The sequence below is a fragment of the Otolemur garnettii genome, unplaced genomic scaffold (genome assembly GCF_000181295.1).
Source record: "Otolemur garnettii isolate 467f Iridium unplaced genomic scaffold, OtoGar3 scaffold00028, whole genome shotgun sequence".
Taxonomy (NCBI): Eukaryota; Metazoa; Chordata; class Mammalia; order Primates; family Galagidae; genus Otolemur; species Otolemur garnettii.
Window position 1 is genome coordinate 12,522,419 of NW_003852423.1, and position 25,236 is coordinate 12,547,654.

Below are 25,236 nucleotides of genomic sequence, written 5' to 3' on the forward strand. Positions count from 1 at the left end.
GCAGTAGGAGTCACTCCAGCCTCTTTCTCTTTCCTGGGAGTTTCTCTGTAAGTCCTATTGGCTCTAACTTGACCACTTTTCATTTGCCTCACAAGATCATTGAGGACCCAGCCACCCTCCTCGATGTTCTGGGCTACTAACTGGCCTCTCTGCCTCCACCTGTGTCCTCTGTCTCTGTTCTCCACACATCTATCAGGGGCATCATTCCAAAATGTAGGTCAGATCATACCACCCCTGTTCAAAACCCTCCAATTATTTCCCATCCATGCTTGCAAGAAAATCTAAAGTACTTAATGTGACTTACAAAGTCCTACTTGTTCTTGGGCATGGTAGATCATGCCTGTAATCCCAGCACTTTGGGAGGCTAAGATGGAAGGATCACTTGGGGCCAGGAGTTCAAGACAGCCTAGGCAACATAGCAAGACCCCATTTCTAGAAAATACACACACACACACACACACACACACACACACACATTTTAAAAGAGAAGACTAACAAAGTCCTACATGTTCTAGCCCCTGCCTCTCTGACTTCATCTCCAGATGCATTGGCTTCTTTCCTGTTTCCAGAATACGTCAAAGTCCTGTCTCAGGGCATTTTGCCATCTGGAAGAATCTTCCCTCAGGCATCCTCAGGCTCTGTGCTCACTGCTCTCAGCTCTCTGCCCCTCGGAGAGGGTTTCCTTGACAACCCTGTACAAAGTAGCACCCCTTCACTCACTCTACCCAAGCCTGAAAATAATGGGCACTCAATAAATCATTGAATGAATGGATGGATGACCCATAGCCCTCTAGTTTGTGACCTCTGACATAGTGTTTCCAAATTCCTGACAGATTTTAATCTTTGGGAAATGGGAATGAATTTGCAGGAAGTCTGAGAAGTTCCTGAAATCCTAAATCAGGTACAGGTTGTCTCATGTCTATTCATTTCTTTTTTTGAAAATGAAAATATTTTGTTTGCTTTACAAGAACTGTCACCTATAGTAAAGATCCCAACAGTGGAAAATACCAGTGAACATTATTATATAGTATTAGAGTAGCATAATGTTGGAATCTCCTAGCAAGGTTAACTACCACAAGGAATCATGTATCAAAATCACCAATTTTAGGACTTATTTCCAAAGCCCTCCCAAAAGTTGCTATTTTTTGGAAGATTGATTTTAGGGTTTTTATAAATACAACATGCATTAAAACGGCTTAATATTTATTTGACTTGCAAGAAAATTCACTCAGCAGAAATCATGCCAGAAACACACTTGTATTATGTAGCAATTACAAGGGAGACTGGCTGATTAAATGGTGAAAGAGTCTCTGCCCTCCCGGGTATGGTTCCCAGGAACGTCAGGCTTAACCTTTGACTGCATGGAGCAGCTCTTGCTTCAACTTGACCTCAGTGGATGCCTTCAAACCAGTCATGTCTCAATGTTTATTGTTAAGCTTGAATTCCTGAAGAATTTTATTTCTTTCCCCCATTTTCCTGATTTCTCAAGTTATTTTTCTTGGGATCAAGTGTTCAGAAAAATATGCATTTCCACAGAAATGCTAGAAAGGAATTCCCACAGGCAAACATTGTTCAAGCATTGTCTGAAAGTAGTTCCGCCTTAATTTTAGGCAAACAGGCACAATGCAAGCTACAGTGCAGGACCTGAGCTGTGCTGAAGGTGTCAGCTGGACACAGATGAGAGGTTAGGGAAACAACAATCCCGGATTCCTCTCTCCTGGCTGGGGCCGGGGCTCACTTCTGGTTACTGGCCATGGAAAATGTGCCAGGTGTTGCCCCATGCACCAGTGGGAAAGGGAATTTAAGGACAACCAGGAGAAAGCAGAATTGAATAGTTGGAGTGGAACCTCCTGAATGGGAAGAATAGTGCTTAAAAATTACAGAAATCGGCTCAGCGCCTATAGCTCAACCGGCTAAGGCACCAGCCACGTACACCTAAGGTGGCGGGTTCGAATCCCCAGTCTGGACCTGCCAAACAACAATGACGGCTGCAACCAAAAAATAGCCGGGCGTTGTGGCGGGCGCCTGTGGTCCCAGCTACTTGGGAGGCAGAAGCAAGGGACTCGCTTGAGCCCAGGAGTTGGAGGTTGCTGTGAGCTGTGATGCCATGGCACTCTACCCAGGGGGACAGCTTGAGGCTCTGTCTCAAAAAAAAAAAAAAAAAAAAAAATTACAGAAATCACAAAGCATAAAATGAAGAAAATCTCACTATAGAAAATCGTGAAACTTGTATGTGTCATTTTTCGAGGAACAATATTGAAAGGCAAATAATACTACTTCCTTGTTGGAAAACAATTTGGAAAAATGGGTCGACATTGTTTACATTTTTGGTACGATTTTCTTTAGGATTGGAATTCATTCTAAGAATGTGAGTCCAAATGCACCAAATGATTTATGCAAACAAATATTGGTTCAGACCATCCTTTTCTCCACCCAACACAGCCAGGAAAGGGCAAATCCTCAAAGTGGGGCATCATGGAGCCAGTTCCCCAGGATGTTGGAGGCTTGGCCCTGTAATGCCACAAGGGAAGGAACTTCTCTACAGTACAGAAGCAGTGGGCCTGATGAGGCTATTCTGGTTGTGTTTCGCAAAGGCTGTTGGAGATTCATCAAATATCCCTTCTCTCCTTTTTCCTTATCTACAGACTTCTACTTTGGTGAAGAATAACAGTGTACCCAGTTAAAAATCATTATCATCCTCTGTGTTAGTGAGGGTTCTCACCCCTGTGTGTGTGTGTGTGTGTGTGTGTATGAGAGACAGAGAAAGAGTTTATTTTAAGGAATTGGCTTGTGTGACTGGGGGCGGGCTGGCAAATCTGAAATCTGCAGGGCAGGCTGGCATGCTAGAGACCCCAGGAATAGTTGAAGCTCAAGGCCAAAGGCAGTCTGATGGCAGAATTCCCTCCTTCTCTGGATAGGTCAGTCTTTTGGTGGGGGGGGGGGCTTCAGCTGATTGGATGAAACTCACCTACATTATGGAGGATAATCTGCTTTACTCAATATTTACTAATTTAAATGTTAATCTCATCTAAAAAATAACTTCATAGGAACATCCAGACATGTTTGCCAAGTACCTACCACATATCTAAGTACTGTGGACCAGCCCAGTAGACATCAACCACCACACTGTATGACCCAGCACTTAGTGAGATGCTGGCTAAAGCTGCTGAGTAGGGCTTCTGGAGAAGGCTTTGATAATGGTACACATCCTGTCACCTCATCCTCAGGGTTTTTGCCTGAAAGAGGAGCCTGAAAACTGGTGATTCATTAGCTATCTTGCACTAGCTCTGAGGAAAAGCCACGAGAAGCTCAAAGAACTCAGCCCCAACATCCTTACAGCTGACACCCACCTTGGACTTGCATCTCTGGGTTTCTTTTGAGACATGAGACAGAGAGAACACATCAAGAAAGCTCAGGAGCTAGCACTGTGTGGTTATGCCTCTGATTTCCATCTCTCTGTTACTTGCACCCAAATGCAATTCCCAACTAGCCCATCACTCTCGGCTCCTTGGCCACCCATAACACTCTCGGCTGTGAGCACTCCAGAGCCTGGGCTCCCATTCATTCCGAGTTTTCCTGATTTCCCTTCAGTAGATTCCCTGCCACTCAGGTAAGGGAAGTTATGAGCACAGGTTAGTAAGACTGGATCATAGAGTCTGAGGGAGGACTGGCCAGATGTGAGGCTGAGAGGAGGCCATGGTGGGTCCAGACTGTATCATGGAGGAGATGGAAAGTCATGGATGGTTTTAAAGAGTGTGGGGAAGTAACATGGTCAAATTTAAATGTGGGCCAAGTGCAGTGACTCATGACTGCAATCCTAGCAGTCATGGAGGATTGGGAGGCCCAGGCAAAAGGATTGCTTGAGCTCAAGAGTTTGAGATCAGCCTGAGCAAGAGTAAAACCTCATCTCTACAAAAAATAGAAAACTTAGACAGGCATCATGGCAGGTGCCTCTAGTCTCTGCTACTCAAAAGGCTGAAGCAAGAGGATCACTTGAGCCAAGCAGTTTGAGATTACAGTGAGCTATGATGATGCCACTCCACTCTACCTGGGGCTACAGAATGAATAAATAAATGGAAAGAATGGTATTTAAATTTTAAGTGGATATTATTCCTTCCTCCAACAGGAAGTTTATCATCCTTATACCACACCCTTATACCCATGGATGTATCCTTGGTGGCCAAAGATTAATCATCTCTCATCCCTACCAGGGAGTCACAATGGCTATGGTCTTTAAGATGATCTCAGATTGTATCATCATGGGCATTGATTTTAGAATTAAGGAGGTGGTGCTCTTGCTGTCTTAACTCTGGTTAAAAGATATGCCAAGTGTGTCCTATCCGGTCCTGGTCCTTGAACCACTAGAGGAAGTTTAATAAGCTGGAGTTGTCCAGGAAACCAATGGGGAATTTCTGAGGGTTCTGGGATAGATGGTTTAAAGGAGACAAGGGGGCATAGGGCTTCTGTGTGCAAATGACTAAGGCAGAGGAAGCAGAGGGGGTCTGTGTGGCCTAGGAGGGCAAAGCACGGACTGGTGGGCTGAAGCTACTGGGAGGCAGATTTCTGTGCAATATAAAGACTCTTCTCTGGATTAGAGTTACCCTCTGAGATCAAGAAGCCCATCCTGAGAGGAGCTTGAGAGGAGATTGAGGAAATCCCTTCTCCTCAACCTCCCAGGGAATCCTGGAGCCAGGACCACAACTCAATAGCCTGTGGGAGTCAGGTGAATTATCAGTGGGAGTGGCCCAGCTAAAGGCACACAGCTTAAAAGTTAAAACTAACAGCAACAACAATAAACACTTTGTAATCAAACCTGCAGAGGTGGGATTCAGTCCATAGCAGCACAACCTCTGCTACGGAAGGTGGGAGGGGCGGGGCTAATGTATTCTAATGGTTTCCTGGGGCTGCCATGACAAAGGACCGCAAATGGGTGGCTTAAACCATGGAAACATGACAAAAGTCCATGATCAGAGTGTTGGCAGGGCCATGCTCCTTCTGAAGCCACTAAAGCAGCGGTTCTCAACCTGTGGGTCATGTGACCCACAGGAACTGTATTAAAGGGCCGTGGCATTAGGAAGGTTGAGAACCACTGCTAGAGGGAGAGTCTTCCAGCTTCTGGTAGCCCCCGGCTTTCCTTGGCTTGTGGCAGCATAACTCCTACCTCTGCCTCCATCTTCATGTGGCCATCTTCCCCTGTGCCTATGTTCAAATCTTCCTCTTCTAAAAGGACACTAGTCTTGCTGAGATAGTATAGGAGAAGGACTCTGACTGCAGGCCTGAGCCTTGAGCCAAAGCTTAAGTTTGCTTACAGTACGGAACAAAAGATTTGAAATGATTCACACAGCTTCAATAGAAGGTAGCTGCTTCCTTTAACAGGATGGAACCAGGGTCCACTGGCCTGAAAGCCAGAACGAACTGGCTACTGCCAAGATGAAGACCAAAGTTGACTTTTCAGGCATCTAAAAATCACACATTTAACATGCTAATGAGACCTGTGATATATGGAGCATGATTGTCAGATGGGAGGCTGCCTATTAAACTCCACCTTTACATGCTGTGATTTCAATGCTGGCATCAAACTTTCTCTCTCTAACCTTTAGAAGTTACCCCAGCCCTTAACCAGCACTGTCTCTCTCTTGTTTTGAACAGAATCACCCCCCTCAGCCTTGCCTGTATATATTCCTTTTTCTTTTCTTTTCTTTTCTTTTTTTTTTTTTTTTGAGACAGAGTCTCACTTTGTCACCCTGGGTAGAATCCTGTGGCATCATAGCTCACAGCAACCTCCAACTCCTGGGCTTAAGCGATTCTCTTGCCTCAGCCTCCCAAGTAGCTGGGACTATGGGTGCCCTCCACCATACCCAGCTATTTTATTTAGAGATGAGGTCTTGCTCTGTCTCTGGCTGGTTGTGAACCTGTGAGCTCAGGCAATCCACCCGCCTTGGCCTCCAAAGTGCTGGTATTACAGGTATAAGCCACCATGCCTAGCAACAAATTTCTTTTGCTGTCTTGTGCCAATTTCTACTGTCTTGGGGACTAAGAGCCGTGAGGTCAGTAACACTACTGGCTTAAGGGGTCACCCTACTCCAATATGAACTCATCTTAATTTACTTAATTATATCAGCAATGACCATTTTCAAATAAGGTCAGATTCCAAGGTGACCTCATCTTTTAGGGGGACACAATTCAAATCATACCAGAGAGTCTGAATCCATCCAGCTGGAGACCTGTCAGTGTTGGAATAGCACCTCGCTCTGGTGAGGCTTTTTGTCTGTTTTTGCATATGTTGTCTTCCTAGCTTGAATAAGCATCTTCCTTCCCACCAAACTGGCAAGGCCAGAACAGCCCTAACATTTACTGACTGACCTACCTCCTTTGGTTAGGTGTTGGTTTGTGGGTAGCTGCTCCCCTCTGCTGGACAGAGTGAAACCTGCTTTCTAATTTCTTAGGGATTTTGTTTCCCTAAGTCACAAGTTCACAAACTCAGAGCAGGAAGGGACCAGAACTTCAGGAGGCCCAGCTGCCCTCATAGTTCAGATAGGGAGACTGAGGCCAGAATGGGGAAAGGTCTGGTTTAAGGTCATACAGAGAGAGGTGGAGCTGGGAGTACGAATGTGTGGCTCTCCCTCCCACAGCAGAGTCTGGGAAGCATTATTAGGGTCCTGGAGGTGTGGGCTGGAAGAAAGTCAGCTGGGCATCTAAGAAAGCACTGCACACCTTAGCTTGGAGGGCAGACTGTAGGGGAAGGAGAAGGCACAGAAAAAGGATTGGGTACCTTACTTCTAGTAGAGATACCGACCCAGAGAAGTGTGACCAGCCACTTACTTAGCATAACTTCCTAGTATGTTGTATGAGTGATGCCAGCTTTCCTGAACTCCATACTCTTCAAAAGTCACATATAAACAGAACATTTGTAAACCAATTTTTTTTAACCCTTTCCCTCCTTTTCTTGTGTCCCAGATGCAGAGTTTGTGGCTCTTACCATTTTCATCATATGTGGCCCAGTGATTAAGGTGAATTGATCGTTCTAATAATTAGACTCAAAATGTATAATAGTTCAAATGCAATGGAACTTTAATTTTTGCTCGCGACAGTAATTCAGAGAGGTTATTGTGAAAGGGAGTGGCAATGAGCTCTGTTCCACATAGTCATTCAGGGACTCAGGCTCATTCATCTTTAACACCCAAGGTTGCCTTGGCCATGATATGTAGCCAGTAGAACAGGGAAAAGCATAGAGGATGGCAAGTGGGGGTTCTTACAAGCCAGGCTGGGAAGTGCTATTTGTCAAATGTGACTTTGTTCCATAGGCTAGGACTAAAACCAAGAAAGGACAAGAAAAAACTAAGTCCAGACCTCTGTTAGATGTTCATCTGATAGGAGATACAGCACCATAAGAACATGCCTCACAGACCTCCTATAGCAGTGACTCTCAACCTTCCTAACACCGTGACCCTTTAATAAAGTTAACAATTTCACTGAGGGCCCCTCTGTGAAATCCAAGATAGAGCTTTTCCAGAAGCATGCCTCTCACAGGCTGTTCCTTGTCAATAACTGAGTGTGGCAGAGATACTGAGAGTATAGGAGACTCTGGTATTCCCAACTTCAAGAAATCCATGGTGGTTTTGCCAAACTTTTCCTAGATGGTGCAGTAGGCTAGTGAATTTCTACCCTACCATCTCTCCCTCTCTCTATCACTTGGGGTCAGAGTTATATTGTGAGTTCTGCTGGCCTTCTCTGCTTCCTCCCTATTTCCTTTCACATAGGAGTTTCCTCTAATAAAATCCTTGCCCCCTTGATTCTGTCTTGGCATCTACATCTTGGAGGACCCAATGAACAAAGGAGACTACCTCCTGGTATTCTGATGATCAGTGAAGGTCATACAGTGTAGGTGGTGAAGATGGACGAGATCTGTTTAAACAATAGATGCCCTGGGCATACTCAGAACACCCTAACTCAACAACTATGTGTTAAAGGAGGAATGAGGCCAAGTTAAGGAGTGGGTTCAACTGTTAGAAACTTCTGGAAAGGAGAAAGAGAACAGCAGAGGGAAGTAGAGCCCCAGAGGTCCAACTTCCTCTTTCCCTTCCCTGCAAAAAGAGCGAGGAGAGAGAAATGCCTCCCAAGGCCTCGGACACCTGGGGCTGAGAAAAGGCTGCCCTGAGGGGCAAGTGGAAGATGTATGTGACCTCTTTAGGCCCCTGAGGCATGTCCTTCAGTAGTGAAAGAGCAGCTTCTATTCCAGGATCTGCTGAGGACCTGAAGGAGAAATTCTCTCCAAAGGCAGGTTTTACAGTCCCACCAATTCTAGACCAGAGGGATGTGGAGGAGCTTTGTAGTATGGCCTGGAAAGGTCATGCCACTGTGCAGAGCTATAGAGGATTATTTGTGCCCTTTTACTTCTTTGTATAGCACGAAGAAGAGCCAGAGAGAATGACGATTGAAACAGACAAATGCAGTTTTTTCCCTAACCCTACGCAAGTCAGTTTTTAAAAACAGAGAGGGGGAAATATAGAGGATTAAACATCATACTTACTACAACAGTCACCAATATCATAACTCATCTGAGGAATTACTGAGAACAAGACATTCGCCTGGCAAGCCTGGAAATCTCTTATGACTTGGAAGGCAAGCCACCAAGTAACTCAGTAATCCTGGAGGAGCAAAGTTTGGTGCTGTAGTAGTAAGGCTATTGTTAAATATTAAGCATTTTATGACAGTTCCTTAAAGGATTAGTGGAGAAAAATTGCATTTAGTATTTTAGAGATCATTTCCTTACCACCCTTGAAGATCATTTCCTTGAGTACGTACTTTCTTGGCACCTATGAGATCATTTCCCAGAGCACGCAGCCCCAGCATGTCTTTGCTTAGTAATCTTTCCGCCTATTATGTATCTTCTCAATAAAAGGACTCTGTGAGAAGTGCTCAGTGCTATCCTGCACCTCTGGGTAGCCTCACCTCTTGCAGCGCGTATTGTCAATCTGTGTCTCGTGTGATCATTTATGCGGTTGCAACACAGAGCCCACTCTCCAGGCAGCACCGGGGTTCCAGAAACCCAGGGCAACATGGCAAGATCCCTGTCTCAAAAAAAAAAAAAAACCCCAACCCCCCCCAACATTAATTGTAAGTTACCTAGTAAAATAAAAGCCAAATAAATTATAACTCATATCAAATCTTGAAATACAAGTTAAAAAAATAGGAACAGGAAGAGAAGTAGTAACATAGACTTTCATACTACTGAGAAAGGAGAGTTCATTATGGTGAGCCTGTCTACTCGTCTACTCCTGGAGTAGAACTGTAGGTCAAAAGGCGGTGTGTGTGGTCAGCTTCAGGAGATACTGCCAGAGTTCTCAAAAGTGTCTACACTAGCGGACACTGTCTTTAGCAGTGTAGGGGAGTCCCAGAGTACCGTTTGGCATTTTACATCATTTTCATTTTATGCCTTTTTTGGGGAATCCAGCTTTTCTTTTTTATAATATCATGGGGGTATGAATGATTTCAGTTATATTGGTTGCTTTTATAATGCTAGAATCAGACTTACATGTGTGTCTGTCACCCAGAAAGTGTTCACTGTACCCATTAGGTAGTTTTTTTTTTTCTTTCTTTTTTTTTTCTTTTTTACAGTTTTTGGCCGGGGCTGGGTTTGAACCCGCCACCTCTGGCATATGGAGCCGGTGCCCTACTCCTTTGAGCCACAGGCCCCTGTTAGGTGGTTTTTCATCTGTCTCCTCCTCCCCCCACCCCAGTTGATCTCCATTGAGTTTTATTTCCCCCTGTGCACAGGTGTGCTTATCAGTTAGTTCCATTTTAATAGTGAGTACATGTGGGCTCGGCTCCCATAGCACAGTGGTTACGTGCAGGCTACATGCACGGAAGCTGGTGGGTTCGGACCTGGTCCAGGCCAGCTAAACAATGATGACAACTGCAACAACAACAACAAAATGGCCAGGAGTTTGGTGGGCACCTGTAGTCCCAGCTACTTGGGAGGATGAAGCAAGAGAGTCGCTTAAGCCCAGGAGTTTGAGGTTGCTGTAAGCTGTGATACCCTGGCACTCTACCAAGAGTGACTAAGTGAGACTTTGTCTCAGACAAAAAATGTGAGTACATATATTGTTTGTTTTCCATTGTTCAGATGCTTCACCTGGGGTAGGTCTCTAGTTCTGTCCAAATTGTTACAAAACTTATTTTTTTTTTTTTTTTGAGACAGAGCCTCAAGCTCTCCCCCTGGGTAGCGTGCCGTGGCATTACAGCTCACAGCAACCTCCAACTCCTGGGCTCAAGCGAGTCTCCTGCCTCCGCCTCCCAAGTAGCTGGGACCACAGGCGCCCGCCACAACGCCCGGCTATTTTTTGGTTGCAGCCGTCATTGTTGTTTGGCGGGTCCGGGCTGGGGATTCGAACCCGCCACCTTAGGTGTACATGGCTGGCGCCTTAGCCGGTTGAGCTATAGGCGCCGAGCCACAAAACTTATTAAGTCATCTTTCTTCATGGCTGAGTGGTACTCAGTGGTAAACATATACCACATTTTGTTAATCTGCTCATGAATTGATTCCACATCTTTGCAATTGGGAATTGTGCTACAATAAACATTCATGTCCTTTTGATGAAAGACACTTTTTTCCTTTGGGTAGATACCCATAGTGGGCTTGCTGGATTGAATGGTAAGTCCACTTTTAATTCTTTGAGTAATCTCAATACGGTTTTCCATAGAGGTTGTACTAATTTGCCATCCCACCAACAGTGTATAAGTGTTCCTTTCTCTCTGCATCCATGCCAGCATTTATTGCTTTTTGGACTTTTTGATAAATGGCTTTCTAACTGGAGTAAGGTGGTATCTCATTGTTTTAATTTGAATTTCTCAGATGATTACTGAAATAGAAACATATGTTTATTGGCCAGTTGTCCTTTTTTTGAATTGGCACAAATATAGAGACATAGACCCATGGAGCAGAACAGAAAACTCAGATATACATGTAAAGCCAGCCACTGCCTGGTGTGGTGACTCACACCTGTAATTCTAGCACTCTGGAAGGCTGAGGCAGGAGGATCATTGGAGCTCAGGACTTCAAGACCAGCCTAGCAAGAGTGAGACTCAGTCTCTACTAAAAATAGAAAAAAATTAGCTGGGCCCAGCTACTTAGTAGTCCTAGCTATTCTGGAGGCTGAGGCAGGAGGATCCCTTGAACCAAGGAGTTTGAGATTCCTGTAAGCTAGACTGACAACCATGGCATTGTAGCAACAGAGTAAGACTCTGTCTCAGCAAACCAAACCAAAACCAGAACAAAACCCCTTCTACTTATAACCATTTGATCTTTTGACAAAAGAGACGATATACACTGGGGAAAAGAGTTCCTATACAATAAATAGGGAAAATTGGATAGCCACATGCAGAAGAATGAAAGAAGATCTATATCTCTCACCACTTACAAAAATTAACTTAAGATGGATAAAGGATTTAAATGTAAGGCAAGAAACCATATGAATTCTAGATGAAAATGTTGAAAAAAAAACTCTTTAAGCTATCTAGGCAAAGAATTTATGAAGACGATCCTAATGGCAATCACAGCAACAACAAAAAAATAAATAAATGGGTCTAGACCTGATTAAATCAAAAACCTTCTGCATAATCAGTATAACCTGGTTTCTAGTACCCTCAATGAATCCCCAATAATAATAATAATAATAATAAACCTTCTACACAGGAAATAATTAGCAGAGCAAATAGACACCCTGCAGAATGGGAGAAAATATTCTAAAGGTGTTAATATGAAAAGGTCTAATAACTAAAATCTACAAAGAACTTGAACAAAACAGCAAGAAAAAAAATCAAACTGTCCCATCAAGAAGCGGGAATTCCCCTTTTCCAACTACCTACTGTTGTGGGGTGAGAAAAGACCACCCGGACAAATTAAAGTGTCTGACTGGAGTCTTTTATTAGCCAGCCAGCGGCTGACTCTACCGCCCCAGAAAAGGACCTAGAGAACAGCCTCGACCTAAATATTTTCAGGGTATACATAAGGTGGGCTATGTGAGCTGATGCAAGCAAGCAGGCAGCCGGTTCTCATGACCGACGTTTTTTTACAGAAGCAGGTCTAGCAATTAGCAGAAAGATAAACAATTCTTACAGCACTAGCTTGTTAAGTCCTTATTTCGCTCGCCCCAGTCTAGGGGTGATGGTGCCTGGCACCATCTCAAGGCTATAGTATCCTTTATCTCCATTCCTCCCTCCTGCCCGGCTCCCTGGTCTTCAGGGGGTTGGTGTAAGCGATTGAGCAAGATAAACATACATTGAACAGGATAAGTTCAAAGCACCTTGTCTTAGGAAAAGGGCCCCTACAGCTTTTGTCTGTAACAACTACTTGGTCAGCAGAAAACATTTTTAATAAGCATGGAGTCAGCCTGCCCGGTGCCCTGTTACAGGAACTGTGTTAAGGAGAGGGAAGAGGGTGTCTCATACTTTCTTTCTCTCTCATTAGCCATTGGAACAGGAAGAAGCCATCTCTGGATAGCTGGTCAGCTGAGACAACTCCAAGTGGAGGGATTTATGGGGCACAGAGATTCTCATCCCCACACTCCAGAGTTATGTTTCCCAGATTTTTCTCATCTCTTCCTTTGTTACCTCTTGCTTTTCCGTATGTATCTCGGCTTGTCCAAATCATGAGTGCTCCGCAAAGGCAGGCCGGAATCTACTTCTCTAAAAAGCTTCTGATGACCCTAGCCTCTAATTCCTCCTCCCCTTTCCCCAGGCTTTGTTTTAACATTGGTGAGCCGTGGATGTATGACCCCGGGCAAATCGTTAACTTCTGTGGGCTTGCTTTCTCGTCCGCGCAATATTAAGACTAAGTCTCTATCTGATTTGACATTTTACGACCCTTTTCAGGCGCATGGTGCGAAGGAACAGCAACAGAAATGTGCAAGTGAGCCAGCGTCAAGCGCCCATGTACAAGCCTATGCTTTCAAGGGTCCTTGGGCGTCTCGATCTGCAGTTCTCGTATGGGGCTGTGTCCTTGAATGTCCACTCGGCTTGGGTGGCTTGACGCATCTCTACGCAGATCTGTCAGCTTGCAGCCCAGCCAAGCCCTCCGCCGGCTCCTTCCGGGTCTTGTGTCGAATCTGCGGGCGGCAACCCGACGCCGCGCACGGGGTGGGGAATGTGCGGCTGCGCGCGCGCCGCGGCGTTTACGCGGCGATTTCATCATGCTCCGGGCCGGGGCGCGCGCGCCGCTTCCGCCGCCGCCCCCTCCCGTCCGCCCAGGGCTGCCGGCTCATGCCCTCTCCGCGCCCAACGCTGCTTAGAGCTGTTCGCGCCGCTCTGCTGCTGTCGCTGCAGCCCCGGCTCCCGGCGCACGCCTTGCTCCCACCCCGCCGGCTCCTCAGCGCTCCCGCCCGCGCCCCGACCTCACACCCCGCCGCCGCCTCCGGGAGCAGCATGGACGGCGCCGGGGCTGAGGAGGTGCTGGCACCTCTCAGAGTAGCCGTGCGCCAGCAGGTACCGCCGTTTCGTGCCCTCCACTTGGGTGCCCTCTCTCCTCCCTAAAGCCTTCTTCTGGTATCCTTCCTCCACGGCCCCCGTCTACCTCGTCGGTTACCCCCTTCCCTTCATACTCTGGTGTCTTCCTCGCTTCCCCACTTGGGACCAAAGTCCCTTGTGCGTCGGCCACCTTCCTTCTCTTGCATCCCCTGTCTTCTCCTCTTTTTGGATGACTCCCTCGATGCCCTCAGTCTGCGCCCCTGTCTTCCCGAGCTGTTCTCTTTTCCCAATCCCTGCTCTTGCCCTGTCTCCAATGGGACTGGAATGTGTAACCCACTTTGGCTCTCCTGGTGTGCTAACTTAATAACCTTAACTTCAGTTTTCCAGGCTCTGCTGGGCTCTGTGCACCCTGGGTGTAGAGGTTCCTAATTCCCTAGTCTATGAGGAGCTGAAGCTGCCAGTTCTTTCACGTTACGGGCCAGACTCTACTTCTTTAATGTTCAGGATGCGTTGAATTGTATTTCCTCCTTTGCATCTCTCTTCATTCAGTGCTTAGTTAGCCGAACAACTGGCTGAGAAAATAGAGTTGAAACGTGAATGTGAGGAGGTGTCGAACTTTCTTTTCTAATAATGCGGAGAACTCAGCATCCTTCGCGCCTGTCGTCTTTTCTGGCTTCTGAAAAGGCCCTTTGAAAGTAGCGAGCTCCCAGATCATAAGCCCGGAGAACTGCAAATACTGCGGAGTTACTTGGTGAAGTCAGCCATCCTTATTATGGAACATCTTGAAATTTGATTTTGCGGAAGGGAGGGAAGGCTGGAGGACTGATTTGGTGGCTTAGTAATAAAGGCCTCCTTTTCCGAGGGTATTGTATAAAGAATAGAATTTAGAGAGGGCAAGGAAAAGATTCTTTCAAATGATTCTCTTATCCATTTAGGTAAAAGCTTGCAGTAGAATCCTAGGGATCGATGACCTAGTAGTAAACACCGAACGGGTTTCTCCTGCATAGGCAGGCGCCTGATGCAATAATTTGCCTTAGCTACAGAGGGAGGAACCCTCTCTCGGGTGTAATTTTTCGGGACACCGCTGCCGCAAATTCAGCAAATTCTGCCACTTTGCAGTCTCTACTTGTCACTAGTTTGAGTCTGATTTAATAGTCTTTTATTTTGAAATTTCACTGTGGGCTTAAATTTTTTTATTATTGGTATCAGAACATTGTATTCATATTCTGTCTCCCTCTACCCACCTTCCCACTCTCAAATAAAATTAGGTGTGGTTCCTTTGTCTTTTTAGTAAATCTCAATTTTTAAAAAATGTATTTCCCTTTGGAAAGGAGAATATATCTAATTTGGGAAAAAAAAAAAAAACCCCTACACACCCAAACCCCTCCCTCTGCCACGTTAGCCTGGAACTGCAGTGCAAATCATCCAACCATAGTAAGACTGCATTTAGTTAACTCAAGTGAACGCTGATGATGGAACAGCTTTCCCATACTGTTACTGTCTCATGAATTGTTTATATTGTCTTGATTAATTTTTTTGTACTTTAAGATATTTCTGAATATGTGAATTAACTTATGTAAGTTAGTTTGGTTCTTTTTTTTTAAAAATTTTCCAAGGACATATATCAATTAATTAATTGCCTGAAACGTTGTGTTATACTGAGTCCAGTATAATGGAAGAGAATTTAAAAATCGTCTCATTATCTTTATTGCATATGAGGAAGTGAGCTACACTGTAACATCTGTCCATTTTACATATTTTCATTTTGAAGTTTGTGCAGTTGTAGCTCTCCCTGGAATGGGATTTTTAAGGTACTTAACAACTGGTCTTATTAGTGGTATATGTTTCATGTATATTTGCTGATCTGGAAAATGAATGAAGTGAGCTTGTCACTTTAAGAAAACAACTAATAGTATTTGTGGCCAATAATAAAATTAGAGCTTTGGGAAAATTTTGGAATTTTGGAAAACTTGTTACTGTGAGTCTGGCAGCTTCACAGTACAAAAGACATTCCTAATGAGAGATAAGTGGTAATATTAGCAAATGTGGGTTGTTTTGATATTGTATCATAAATAGGTTAATATTTGGAAAGTCTTTAGAACTCAACCAATATTTTCCAAGTACCCAATACCTGATGTTATAAATTGATAAAAGATCCATTCAGAGTCTACATTAGTGGATTTAGGTAACAGAGTACAAAAAATTCATTGCTATAATTTCCTAGAAATAATCTTGGCTGGGTATGGTGACTTGAGCCTGTAATCCTAGTACTAGGAAGCCGAGGCGGGAGGATCACTTGAGCTCTGGAGTTTGAGACTAACCTGAGCAAGAGTAACACCCCATCTCAACTAAAAACAAAAAGGAGCTAGCATGTAGTCTCAGCTATTTGGGAGGCTGAGGCAGAGGGATTGTTTGAACCTAGGAGTTTGAGGTTGCTGTGAGCTAGGCAAATGCCATGGTACTCTAACCTGGGCAACAGAGTAAGACTCTATAAAAAAAAATAAAAATAATAATAATAATCCTGAAGACAGAACTTGTCAGAGTTTTGATGTCGTATCAAAGAAGAGTATCTATAGTTATCTGAAAAGCATTTTAAAATTCTCCCTTTTACATATGATTTTCTTCATATACTTGCAAAAGAAGCAGATACAAGAATCTAGATCTTCTGTTAAGCTAAAAATTGAGATTTGTGGAATTATAAAATTGTTATTTTCACTGTTGTATACTTTGGAAAATAGTTATTTTTGTAAAAATGTTTTATGCATGTTAACATATATTGAGCTTTTATTATTTTAAATGAATTGATAAACATTTTTAAAATTTCCATCTTAATTTAAACTACAGTAAATACTGATAGAAACAGTCCACATAAACAGAATCTTTGAGAGTGTGTGTGTGTGTGTGGGGGGGTGTCCTCAGTGACTTTTAGCAGTGTGGAAGAGTCCTGACATTGCAGAGTTTTAGAATCAATGCTTTATGGGAATGGAAGTATCTGAATTATATGAAGACAGGTTTGGGCTGCTGTCTGGAATACAGCTCCACTTCTCCAGTGGGTTTTTTCTTTTATAGCCAAGGATTTTCTCCCATACTCTCACTGCCTTCACTTTCTCATTGTCCATCACTCACTCTTCCTTTGGCCTCTACCACTCCTCTTGCCTAGTACCCTAAGGGGAACTTTTCTGTGATCATTTTCTCTATCTTCCGCAAGTAACTGTTGACCATTCTCTCCTGTCTAGAATTGCTTTTTCCCCACTTTGGCTTTGTCTGTATGTTATGTGATATTCAGTAGTTGAAGAAATGTATGGCTCAAAGTCTCTCAGTGCAAGCAGGATCTGTTAAGGTGATTTTTACCTGATCTGAGGTTTAGAGAGGAACTTGCATAGAAATTTGGTGAGATGTTTTCATTGTCATTGTCTGTACTTAAGAGGCTACTCTAAAATGATTTAGGTGATGGTCTAACAAAGTAACTAGAATGAAAACCAAGGAGGATTTTTTTTTTTAACCTGTGGCGGAACATAATTGTTGAGATAGAAAATGTTTTGAAGACTTGCTAGATGGACTTTCTTTATACACCTGCTTACTTTTTATGTTGCCAAAGATTGATGCTAGCATAATATAGCCTAGTATAATTCAGAATGTTGGATCTGAAGTTGTATTTCCAGTGTTTGGATCCTAACTTTGCTATCTATTAGCTGCTGACCATAAGCAAATGATTTAACCTTTACATAGCCAGACTTCTTCATGCGTAACATGGAATTAGAATTATAAACATTAAAATGAGATGGCTATGAAGATTTGGACAGACACAGGAGAATGCCATGGGACGATGAAGGCTAAGATTGGAGTGATGCTTCTATAAGCTAAGGAATGCTAAAGATTGCCAATAAACCACCAGAAAAGGACAGAGGGACAGGCCAGATTCTCCCTCACGGTCCTCACAAGCAACCAACTCTGCCAATGCCATGATCTCTGACTTTTAGCATCCAGAAGTAAGACAGTAACTTTCTCTTATTTAAGTCAACCAGTCCATGGTACTGTGTTACAGCAGCTATAGAAAACTAACACATGAAAGAATCCACCTTTCACTACCAAAAATGGGTACTGAAGAAAATAAATATGGGGGGGAAATGAGATCGTTACGTAAAATGCTGAGAATGCTACCCACGCTACATAGTAAATTGTAAAATATTAGGCGTTATTCTGAAAGGATTGTAGTTTATTAGAGTGCTGGTTTTATCAAACCATTGCTGGCATTAAGCTCATATATTTTCTTGTGATTGTCAGATAATACTTGAACCTTCATAAAAGAATTGATGTTTTCTGATAAGATAATAGTAAAGTCTTTTTAAATGATTTCTTTGGAGGTCTTTGATTTACTATCTAGATCACTAATGATATGAATAGGTGTGTGGATAATACTGTAATGTGTGTTTCAGCATTTTGTTTTTGGAGACAGAATTTCATTTTGTTGCCTCGGTAGAGTGCCATGGTGTCATAGCTCACAGCAACTTCAAACTCTTGGGTTCAAGTGATTCTCTTGCCTCAGCCTCCCGAGTAGCTGGGACTACAGGTGCCTGCCACAATGCTTGGCTATTGTTTTTAGAGACAGGGTCTTACTTTGACTCAGACTGGTCTTGAACCTGTGAGCTCAGGCAATCCACCAGCCTAGGCCTCCCAAAGTGCTAGGATTATAGGCGTGAGCCACTGTGCTGGGCCCTGTGTTTCAGCATTAAAGATTATTTTTATTGGAATTGGGAGCAACACAGTAAAACTCAGATCTTAGTAGTACTGGGAAGACTTAGCATGAAGAGCCATGGCTTTTCCTCTGCTTTGATTTTCTCAACAGAGAGTGTCTGTTAAAGCTCTTGCTTAAACTACAAAGGTCAAATAAAAACATTTGTCAATAAAAACATTTGTCAATCTGGAGATGAACTCAATCCTGACAAATTTCTAGTCATGTGTGTAAAACCAAACATCTTACAGAGGTGAGGGGATGTTTTCTTGTTTTTCTTGGCAAACTGAATATGCCCCATGAATATATATGAAGGATCCAAGAGGAAGATCCCTTGGAATACTTTCCTCATGTAATAACTACTCTGCTTTATAATCACAGACTCTTAGTTCTAATATATATCATTATGGTAATTTATTCAGGAACTAAGCCTCTAGTGGATGTTTCCTAAGAGTAATTTAGAGATGTTGATGATATTTCACATCAGTTTCATTCAGTATACACACACACACACACATACACACACACAAAACCCTAAAATACAGTTGGGAGATGGAGAAAAATAATTAGAAATTAGGAATCCTTAGGTACTTTGATTCTGTGTCTAGATCACTTTAAATTCTTTTGTTTTCAGAACTGGATCATTATAAACCATGATTTTAATTATTCCGTTATTGAGAATAAATATGACTATTTCCCTTCCTCACTGAAGCTTTAACTCAGAGTAGGAATCCTCACTCTCATACTACTTCTGTATAAATAGCTAGCCTTGAGTCTGTGTGTGCCTGATTTTGTCCTTGACCCTTAAAAGAAAAAAGGTGATTCTGGACAATGAATTTTAAATTACTTTCTACCTGTTGACTTGTGGATTTGATTGCTAGTGTCCTTTGAGACGCTCCAAGAGAGACTAGATGGGAGACTAGACTGCATGGGAGTGCCTGTGCATAATATATGTGGGAGATGTTGAAGAGAAAGACTTGCCTACTTTCAGACATTCAGAAAGAACTACTACTACTGCTACTGTTTCAGAAGAAAGGCTCTCACAGTCTTCTCATCCCAGTAGCACAGTCAGTGAATGAACACTTATGAGATAGGTGTTCTGACAGGTAGAAAAGTGAATAAAGAATAAGCCAGTGATATCTATAGCATAGTTAGTACTTGGCACGGTGCTAGGTTTAGTTTGTGGTACCTGTCAGCACATATTTGAGTGCCAGAATTAACATGCCAGAATTCCTGTCCTAATTTGATATAAGCAAATACATTCATAGGGTCATCTCAGATTTTATAATGAAGAAGATGAAATGAAATTAGGTGACTGGGGATGTTGCTTTAGCTAGAGAGGTCAACATGATAGAATAAAAACTGCTTGTATAAAAGACCATACTTGTATGTGATGGCAGAATGAGGGGAATAACCATAGGCATGCCTTAGAGATATGGTGGGCTTGGTTCCAGAACACTGCAGTACAGTAAAGATGTAACAAAGCAAATATCCTAATAAAGCAAGTCACATAAATTTTTGGTTTTCCAGTGCACATAAAAGTTATATTAACATTATATTGTAGTCTCTTAAGTGTGCAGTAGCATTCTAGCTAAAAAACAATGTACATGCCTTAATTTAAAAATATTCTATTGCTTAAAAATGCTAACCATCATCTGACCCTTCGGTGAATTGTTTTTTGCTGGTGGAGGGTCTTGCCTTGATGCTGATGACTGATCAGGGTGAGGGTTTCTGAAAGCTGGGCAGTTGTGGCAGCTTGTTAAAATAAGGTAATTTCTTATTTTAATGTGAAGTTTTCCACATTGGTTGACCTTGCATGGAAGATTTTTCTGTAGTGTGTGATTACCTTTGATAGTGTTTTGCACACAGTAGAACGTCTTTCAAAGTTGGAGTCAGTCCTCAAGCCCTGTCACTGCTTTATCAACTAAATTTATGTAATGTTCTAAATCCTTTGTTGTCATTTCAACAGTGTGCTCAGTGTTTTTACCAGGAGCAGATTCTGTCTCAAATCAGCCCTTGCTGTTTTACCTTGCACTTTTAGGTTGTGGAGACAGCGTCTTTCCTTAATCCTCGTGAACCAGTCTCTGCTAGCTTCAGACTTTTCTTCTGCAGCTTCCTCACCTGTACTCTGGCTGGATGAGTATTAGACTCATTCTCTTCTGGATGTCTTTTTACTTCTGTTTTATATTTTTTAATTCAATGCTAATCTGGATAATTCTTTAGGTCTGTCTTGTAGGTCACTAATTTTTCAGCTGTCTGATCTGTTGTTTAACCTGTTCATTTTTTTCTTTTCTTTTTTTTTTTCAATTGCTAGAATGGGAGAGTTTTTAATTTTAGTGATTCATTTCTACATGATCAATATTGCTTTTTTTCAGGCTGCCTGATTGTTTTTCATAGTTTCTTATTATTGCTCATATTTTTAATTCCTTCTTTGTTTTAAACATGTTAAGCATTTAAAAATAAGTGATGATTCTAATACCTGGGGGATCTAGTTTTGCTTTCATTTCTGCTGACTCTTACTCATGGTGGCTTGTTTCCTCATGGGTTTTTAAATTTTAAGTGGAGCACTAATGATTTGATAACCTTAATCTGGGAAAATCCTACGAGGCCAGGGTGGAAGGTCTGCTCATCCAGACAATAATTGCTCCTGTTGGGTGTCCAAGGGCTCAGTCCACTTACCAACTTCAGTTTCTCATATCACTTAGATAGTGTTCTGTTTGTTTTCTCACATTACCTATTCAGCCACATTACTGTAAACGTGGAGTCTGTATTGTTGTTGAAAGTGAATAAAATACTTCAGAAAATTAGCAAGGAAAAAATCCCAACAATAAGGAAAGGGAAGGGGCAAAGGAAGATGAGTTGGTAGTGATCATGAAGAAGGTCAGAGAAGTAGGTAGAACTAAGTGTAGTTGTTTGTTTATTTGTTTTGGTAAGCAAGAGAAGAGAGATTCAAGAGGAGGATAGTCTGTTAATTGGTTCTTCTGTGATGCCAGTACAAATCTTGCTCTTTCCTACTTTTTATCAATGCTTTTCTTGCCTCCTTTTTATCCCCTAACCCCCACTGAAGAAAGACACAGTTATTTGTTAATTTGTCTATATGTTCTTCTGGATTATAGATGCTGAAGTCAGAGGCCTTCAGTTATTCATAATGACTTTTTACATTATTCACATTTGAATTGCATCATTCTTAACGCAGATACTTTTTTAAAGGCTAAAAACACATTCCTGACATTTTTGACTTCTAAACTCAATCCTGAATATAAATTCTCTTTGTTGGCTAGGGAGATCTTGTGCGAAAATTGAAAGAAGATAAAGCTCCCCAAGTAGACATAGACAAAGCGGTTGCTGAGCTCAAAGCCCGGAAGAGAATTCTGGAAGCAAAGGTGAGTCCTGGGACGGCAAAATAGGAGCACAGATAGGTGCAGGATTACTCATCTTTATTTAATCATTTTGAGTGGGAGGGACATAGAAAAGTTTCAGAATAAGCACCATTGGTCTGTCTATCCAAAATACCTTCTCCTCCTTCCCTAACTGGCAGGTTCCTCATCATTCAAAGTGTAACTCAGAGTGTCAGCTTTCCTATGAGACTTCCAAATGCTTGGCGCCAACAGTCCCAAAGTCTGGACTCCGTAGGCTACGTGAACTTCCCTGGAAGGCATTGTGCTCGTCTCTATAAATTCTCCTATGCCTGGTTTTGTTGTTTAAAAGGTTTTTTTCCTTTTAAGTAAAAGTTATATCCATCTTATACCTGCTTCCAAACCTTTCAGACAATAAACCTCCAACACCAAACTTAAATAGTTTTTGCAACTTTTAAAGTCACCATTTTGCTGTACTGATCCATCAAATATTTAGATTTTGCTTATATTGCTTATCATCATTTACATCCAAGTAAGCGTAGTCTTATAATCTTAGAAATGATCATATGCTTTCCTAAGTAATTAAGTAAAAGTATCTTTTTTGTTACTCAAAGGGGAATTGCTTCTTGGCCTTTTGGCTAAGATCAGGCATTACTTAGAGGGGAAAAAAAAGCAAAGGCTTCTATTATTTTAACTTATCAACATCTTTTCTGTTTCATGAATTTTATATTGAATTCCTCTTAGGAATAAATTAAATTCATGTATAGAGTTGAAATTCCTACCCACCCTTCCAATTATCCACTTTATATTTATCCCTCACAGGAGCTGGCACTGCAGCCCAAAGATGACATTGTAGACAGAGCAAAAATGGAAGATACCCTGAAGAGGAGGTTTTTCTATGATCAAGCTTTTGCTATTTATGGAGGTAGGGAGATAATGATAGAAAGAACAGTTGTGTCGTTAGTGACTCCAATATGTTCTTAAATCGAGAACTTGGATTGCCAGTGGAAATCTAATTGTATCAGGTCACATAAAAGATATTTTGTATTTATTTGTTTTAGAGTCACCATTTGGTATTATACCTGTTGTTCTTGCTCTCCACTGTATTTAGTCTTGAAGACTACTTTTTTCCATTGGGAATTATTGGGGGCCCCAAGTATTAAGCATTTGGTGTGTCCATGTACTTATATACTCTTTTAAAATACAGTGGAAACTTGGGAGTATTAGAGGGCCGCTGCAGTACTGGCTAACTGTATTGTGCCCCTCCACACAAGGGCAGGGATACAACAGAGTTCTTAGCTTATTCTTCGTAGATATGTAGATAAATCACATCTTTCTGAATGCTGTATGAAGGTATATAGGCAAACACAATTCATTGATTAAATAGACAATATTCTTCATAGTCAACAGATAATTACATTAGACTTTTAGCACTTTGCCAGTGAAACTTGATTCAGGTTTGGCTGCACAAATCTCTAAATGTTTAACTTCTTAAGGTTTAAATTGAGGCTTAAATATCCAAGAATAAATTGGAGACTTGGGTGCTAAAATTTTAGGTCATTGTTAGCAGCTGGTGTGAGAAATTATTTTCGAATTTCTAGGCAAAAAGCTATAATCTGCTTTCTTATTCTTTTACATTTAGGGGAACTTCTTTTAAGTTTTGGGCCATTTCTATTTGAAATTATAAATATGGAAGTAGTAAGTGGAATAAAAGCTTTTGTATTTTACCTCTCTGAGCTAACTGGAAGTAAAGGTCTTTGGTATTGAGGGATTTGAATTGTTGACTTGCATGCATTTGAGGGGAGTACCTGAAATCTTATATGTCCTTGTCTGTATTTGTTGGGAGTAACAAGGGAAAATGCACATTTTCCTTTCATATTTTACAGGTGTTAGTGGTCTGTATGACTTTGGGCCAGTGGGATGTGCTTTGAAGAACAATATCATTCAGGCCTGGAGGCAGCACTTTATCCAAGAGGAGCAGATCCTGGAGATAGATTGCACCATGCTCACCCCTGAGCCAGTTTTAAAGTAAGATTCTATTTGAGACAGAAAATTCTTTAATACACATATTAAAATAACGTTCTGATTGCAAAGAACTATCCTATGTTCATGTAGAAAATATGGAAAGTATAGAATAAACTTTCTAAATATATATTTAATACTTATTGGTCACAGATAGCCATGTTAAAATTGTTGTGCTTATTCTTTCAGACTTTTTTTCTTTTATGTTCCCATATATTTCAGTGTTAGCAGTATACCATTTATTTTCAGTTAATGTAGGTGAACATTTATTCATGTCATTAAATATTTATTGCAGTCATTTTTAGTGACAGCAAAGAATTCTGTTTTATGGTTATTAATTCTGTTTTATTATTATTAAGCCAGGTTATTAAGTTGGTTACATATTATAGGCATTTAAGGTGTTTCTGTTTTTTGACTGTAGCGAACATTTTTTTTTAGAGGCAATCTCACTTTGTCACCCCTGGTAGAGTGCTGTGGCATCACAGCTCACAGCAACCTCTGGCTCTTGGGCTTAAGCAATTCTCTTGCCTCAGCCTCCCAAGTAGCTGGGACTACAGGTGCCTGCCACAACGCCCAGCTATTTTTTTTGTGTGTGTGTGTGTGTGGTTGCGGTTTGGCCGGGGCCAAGTTTGAACCCACCATCCTTGGTATATGGGGCCAGTACCCTACCCACTGAGCCACAGGTGCCACCCACTAGTGAACATTTTGATAGATGGATTTTTGTGTATATCCCTGATTATTTCCTTAGTATAAGTTCTTAGAAGTTCTAAGCAAAGGTGTGTGTATTAAATACTTTACTATTTGTATTGACATTTCAGTGCAAAAACTAAGATTATTCCTAACAACATTATTGAAAGTAGGGTAGAATTTCTTCTTTTTGTTTTGCAGTTTTTGGCCAGGGCCGGGTTTGAACCTGCCACCTCCGGTATATGGGGCCAGTGCTGTATTCCTGTGAGCCACAGGTGCCGCCCATAGAATTTCTTGAATATAAAACTCTGAGGCTTGGTGCCTGTAGCTCAGTGGCTAGGGCGCCAGCCACATACACCGGAGCTAGTGGGTTCAAACCCACCCAGGGCCTGCCAAACAACAGCGACAACTACAACCAAAAAATAGCCTGGCGTTGTGGTGGGCGCCTGTAGTCCCATCTACTTGGGAGACAGAAACAAGAGAATTGCTTAAGCCCAAGAGTTGGAGGTTGCTGTGAGCTGTGACGCTATGGCACTCTACGGAGGGGGATATAGTGAGACTCTGTCTCAAAAAAACCCTCAAAACTCTGAAAGAGGAATTCTTACCAATTTATATCTCATCAGTATTCACTTAATGTTTCCTGGTAAAGCCCTGATTTTAACTATTAACATCCTTTAGGTTTTCTTGATTTCAGTCAATTAAAACAAGAGGAATTCCTGGTGAAGGCTCTGTAGGTCAGGACTGCCTATTCTTTTAGCTACTTGTTCCACCAGTAGGAACTGTGTACAGGTAATACCAGTGTCAATACAGCTTTCAGTGGCAGAAAACTCTTTCCTTATGGTTTAGTGTCTATACTGAGCTATCAAATTCTTAGTCACAGGCTCGGCACCTATAGCTCAACCGGCTAAGGCGCCAGCCATGTACACCTAAGGTGGCGGGTTCGCATCCCCAGCCCAGACCCGCCAAACAACAATG

The 25,236-nt window shown here is 42.1% G+C and overlaps 1 protein-coding gene across 1 annotated transcript in view; it reads left to right on the forward strand.

Annotated features, from left to right (window-relative positions):
- The first annotated feature begins 13,080 nt into the window (after positions 1-13,080).
- Positions 13,081-25,236, forward strand: part of GARS (glycyl-tRNA synthetase) — a 47,930-nt gene continuing 35,774 nt past the window's right edge. Inside the window, exons 1-4 of the mRNA XM_003788551.3 lie at positions 13,081-13,482; positions 21,478-21,579; positions 22,375-22,477; positions 23,439-23,580. Coding sequence (XP_003788599.1) covers positions 13,261-13,482; positions 21,478-21,579; positions 22,375-22,477; positions 23,439-23,580 — 569 coding nt within the window. The 5' untranslated portion in view covers positions 13,081-13,260. The remainder of the gene's footprint in view (positions 13,483-21,477; positions 21,580-22,374; positions 22,478-23,438; positions 23,581-25,236) is intronic.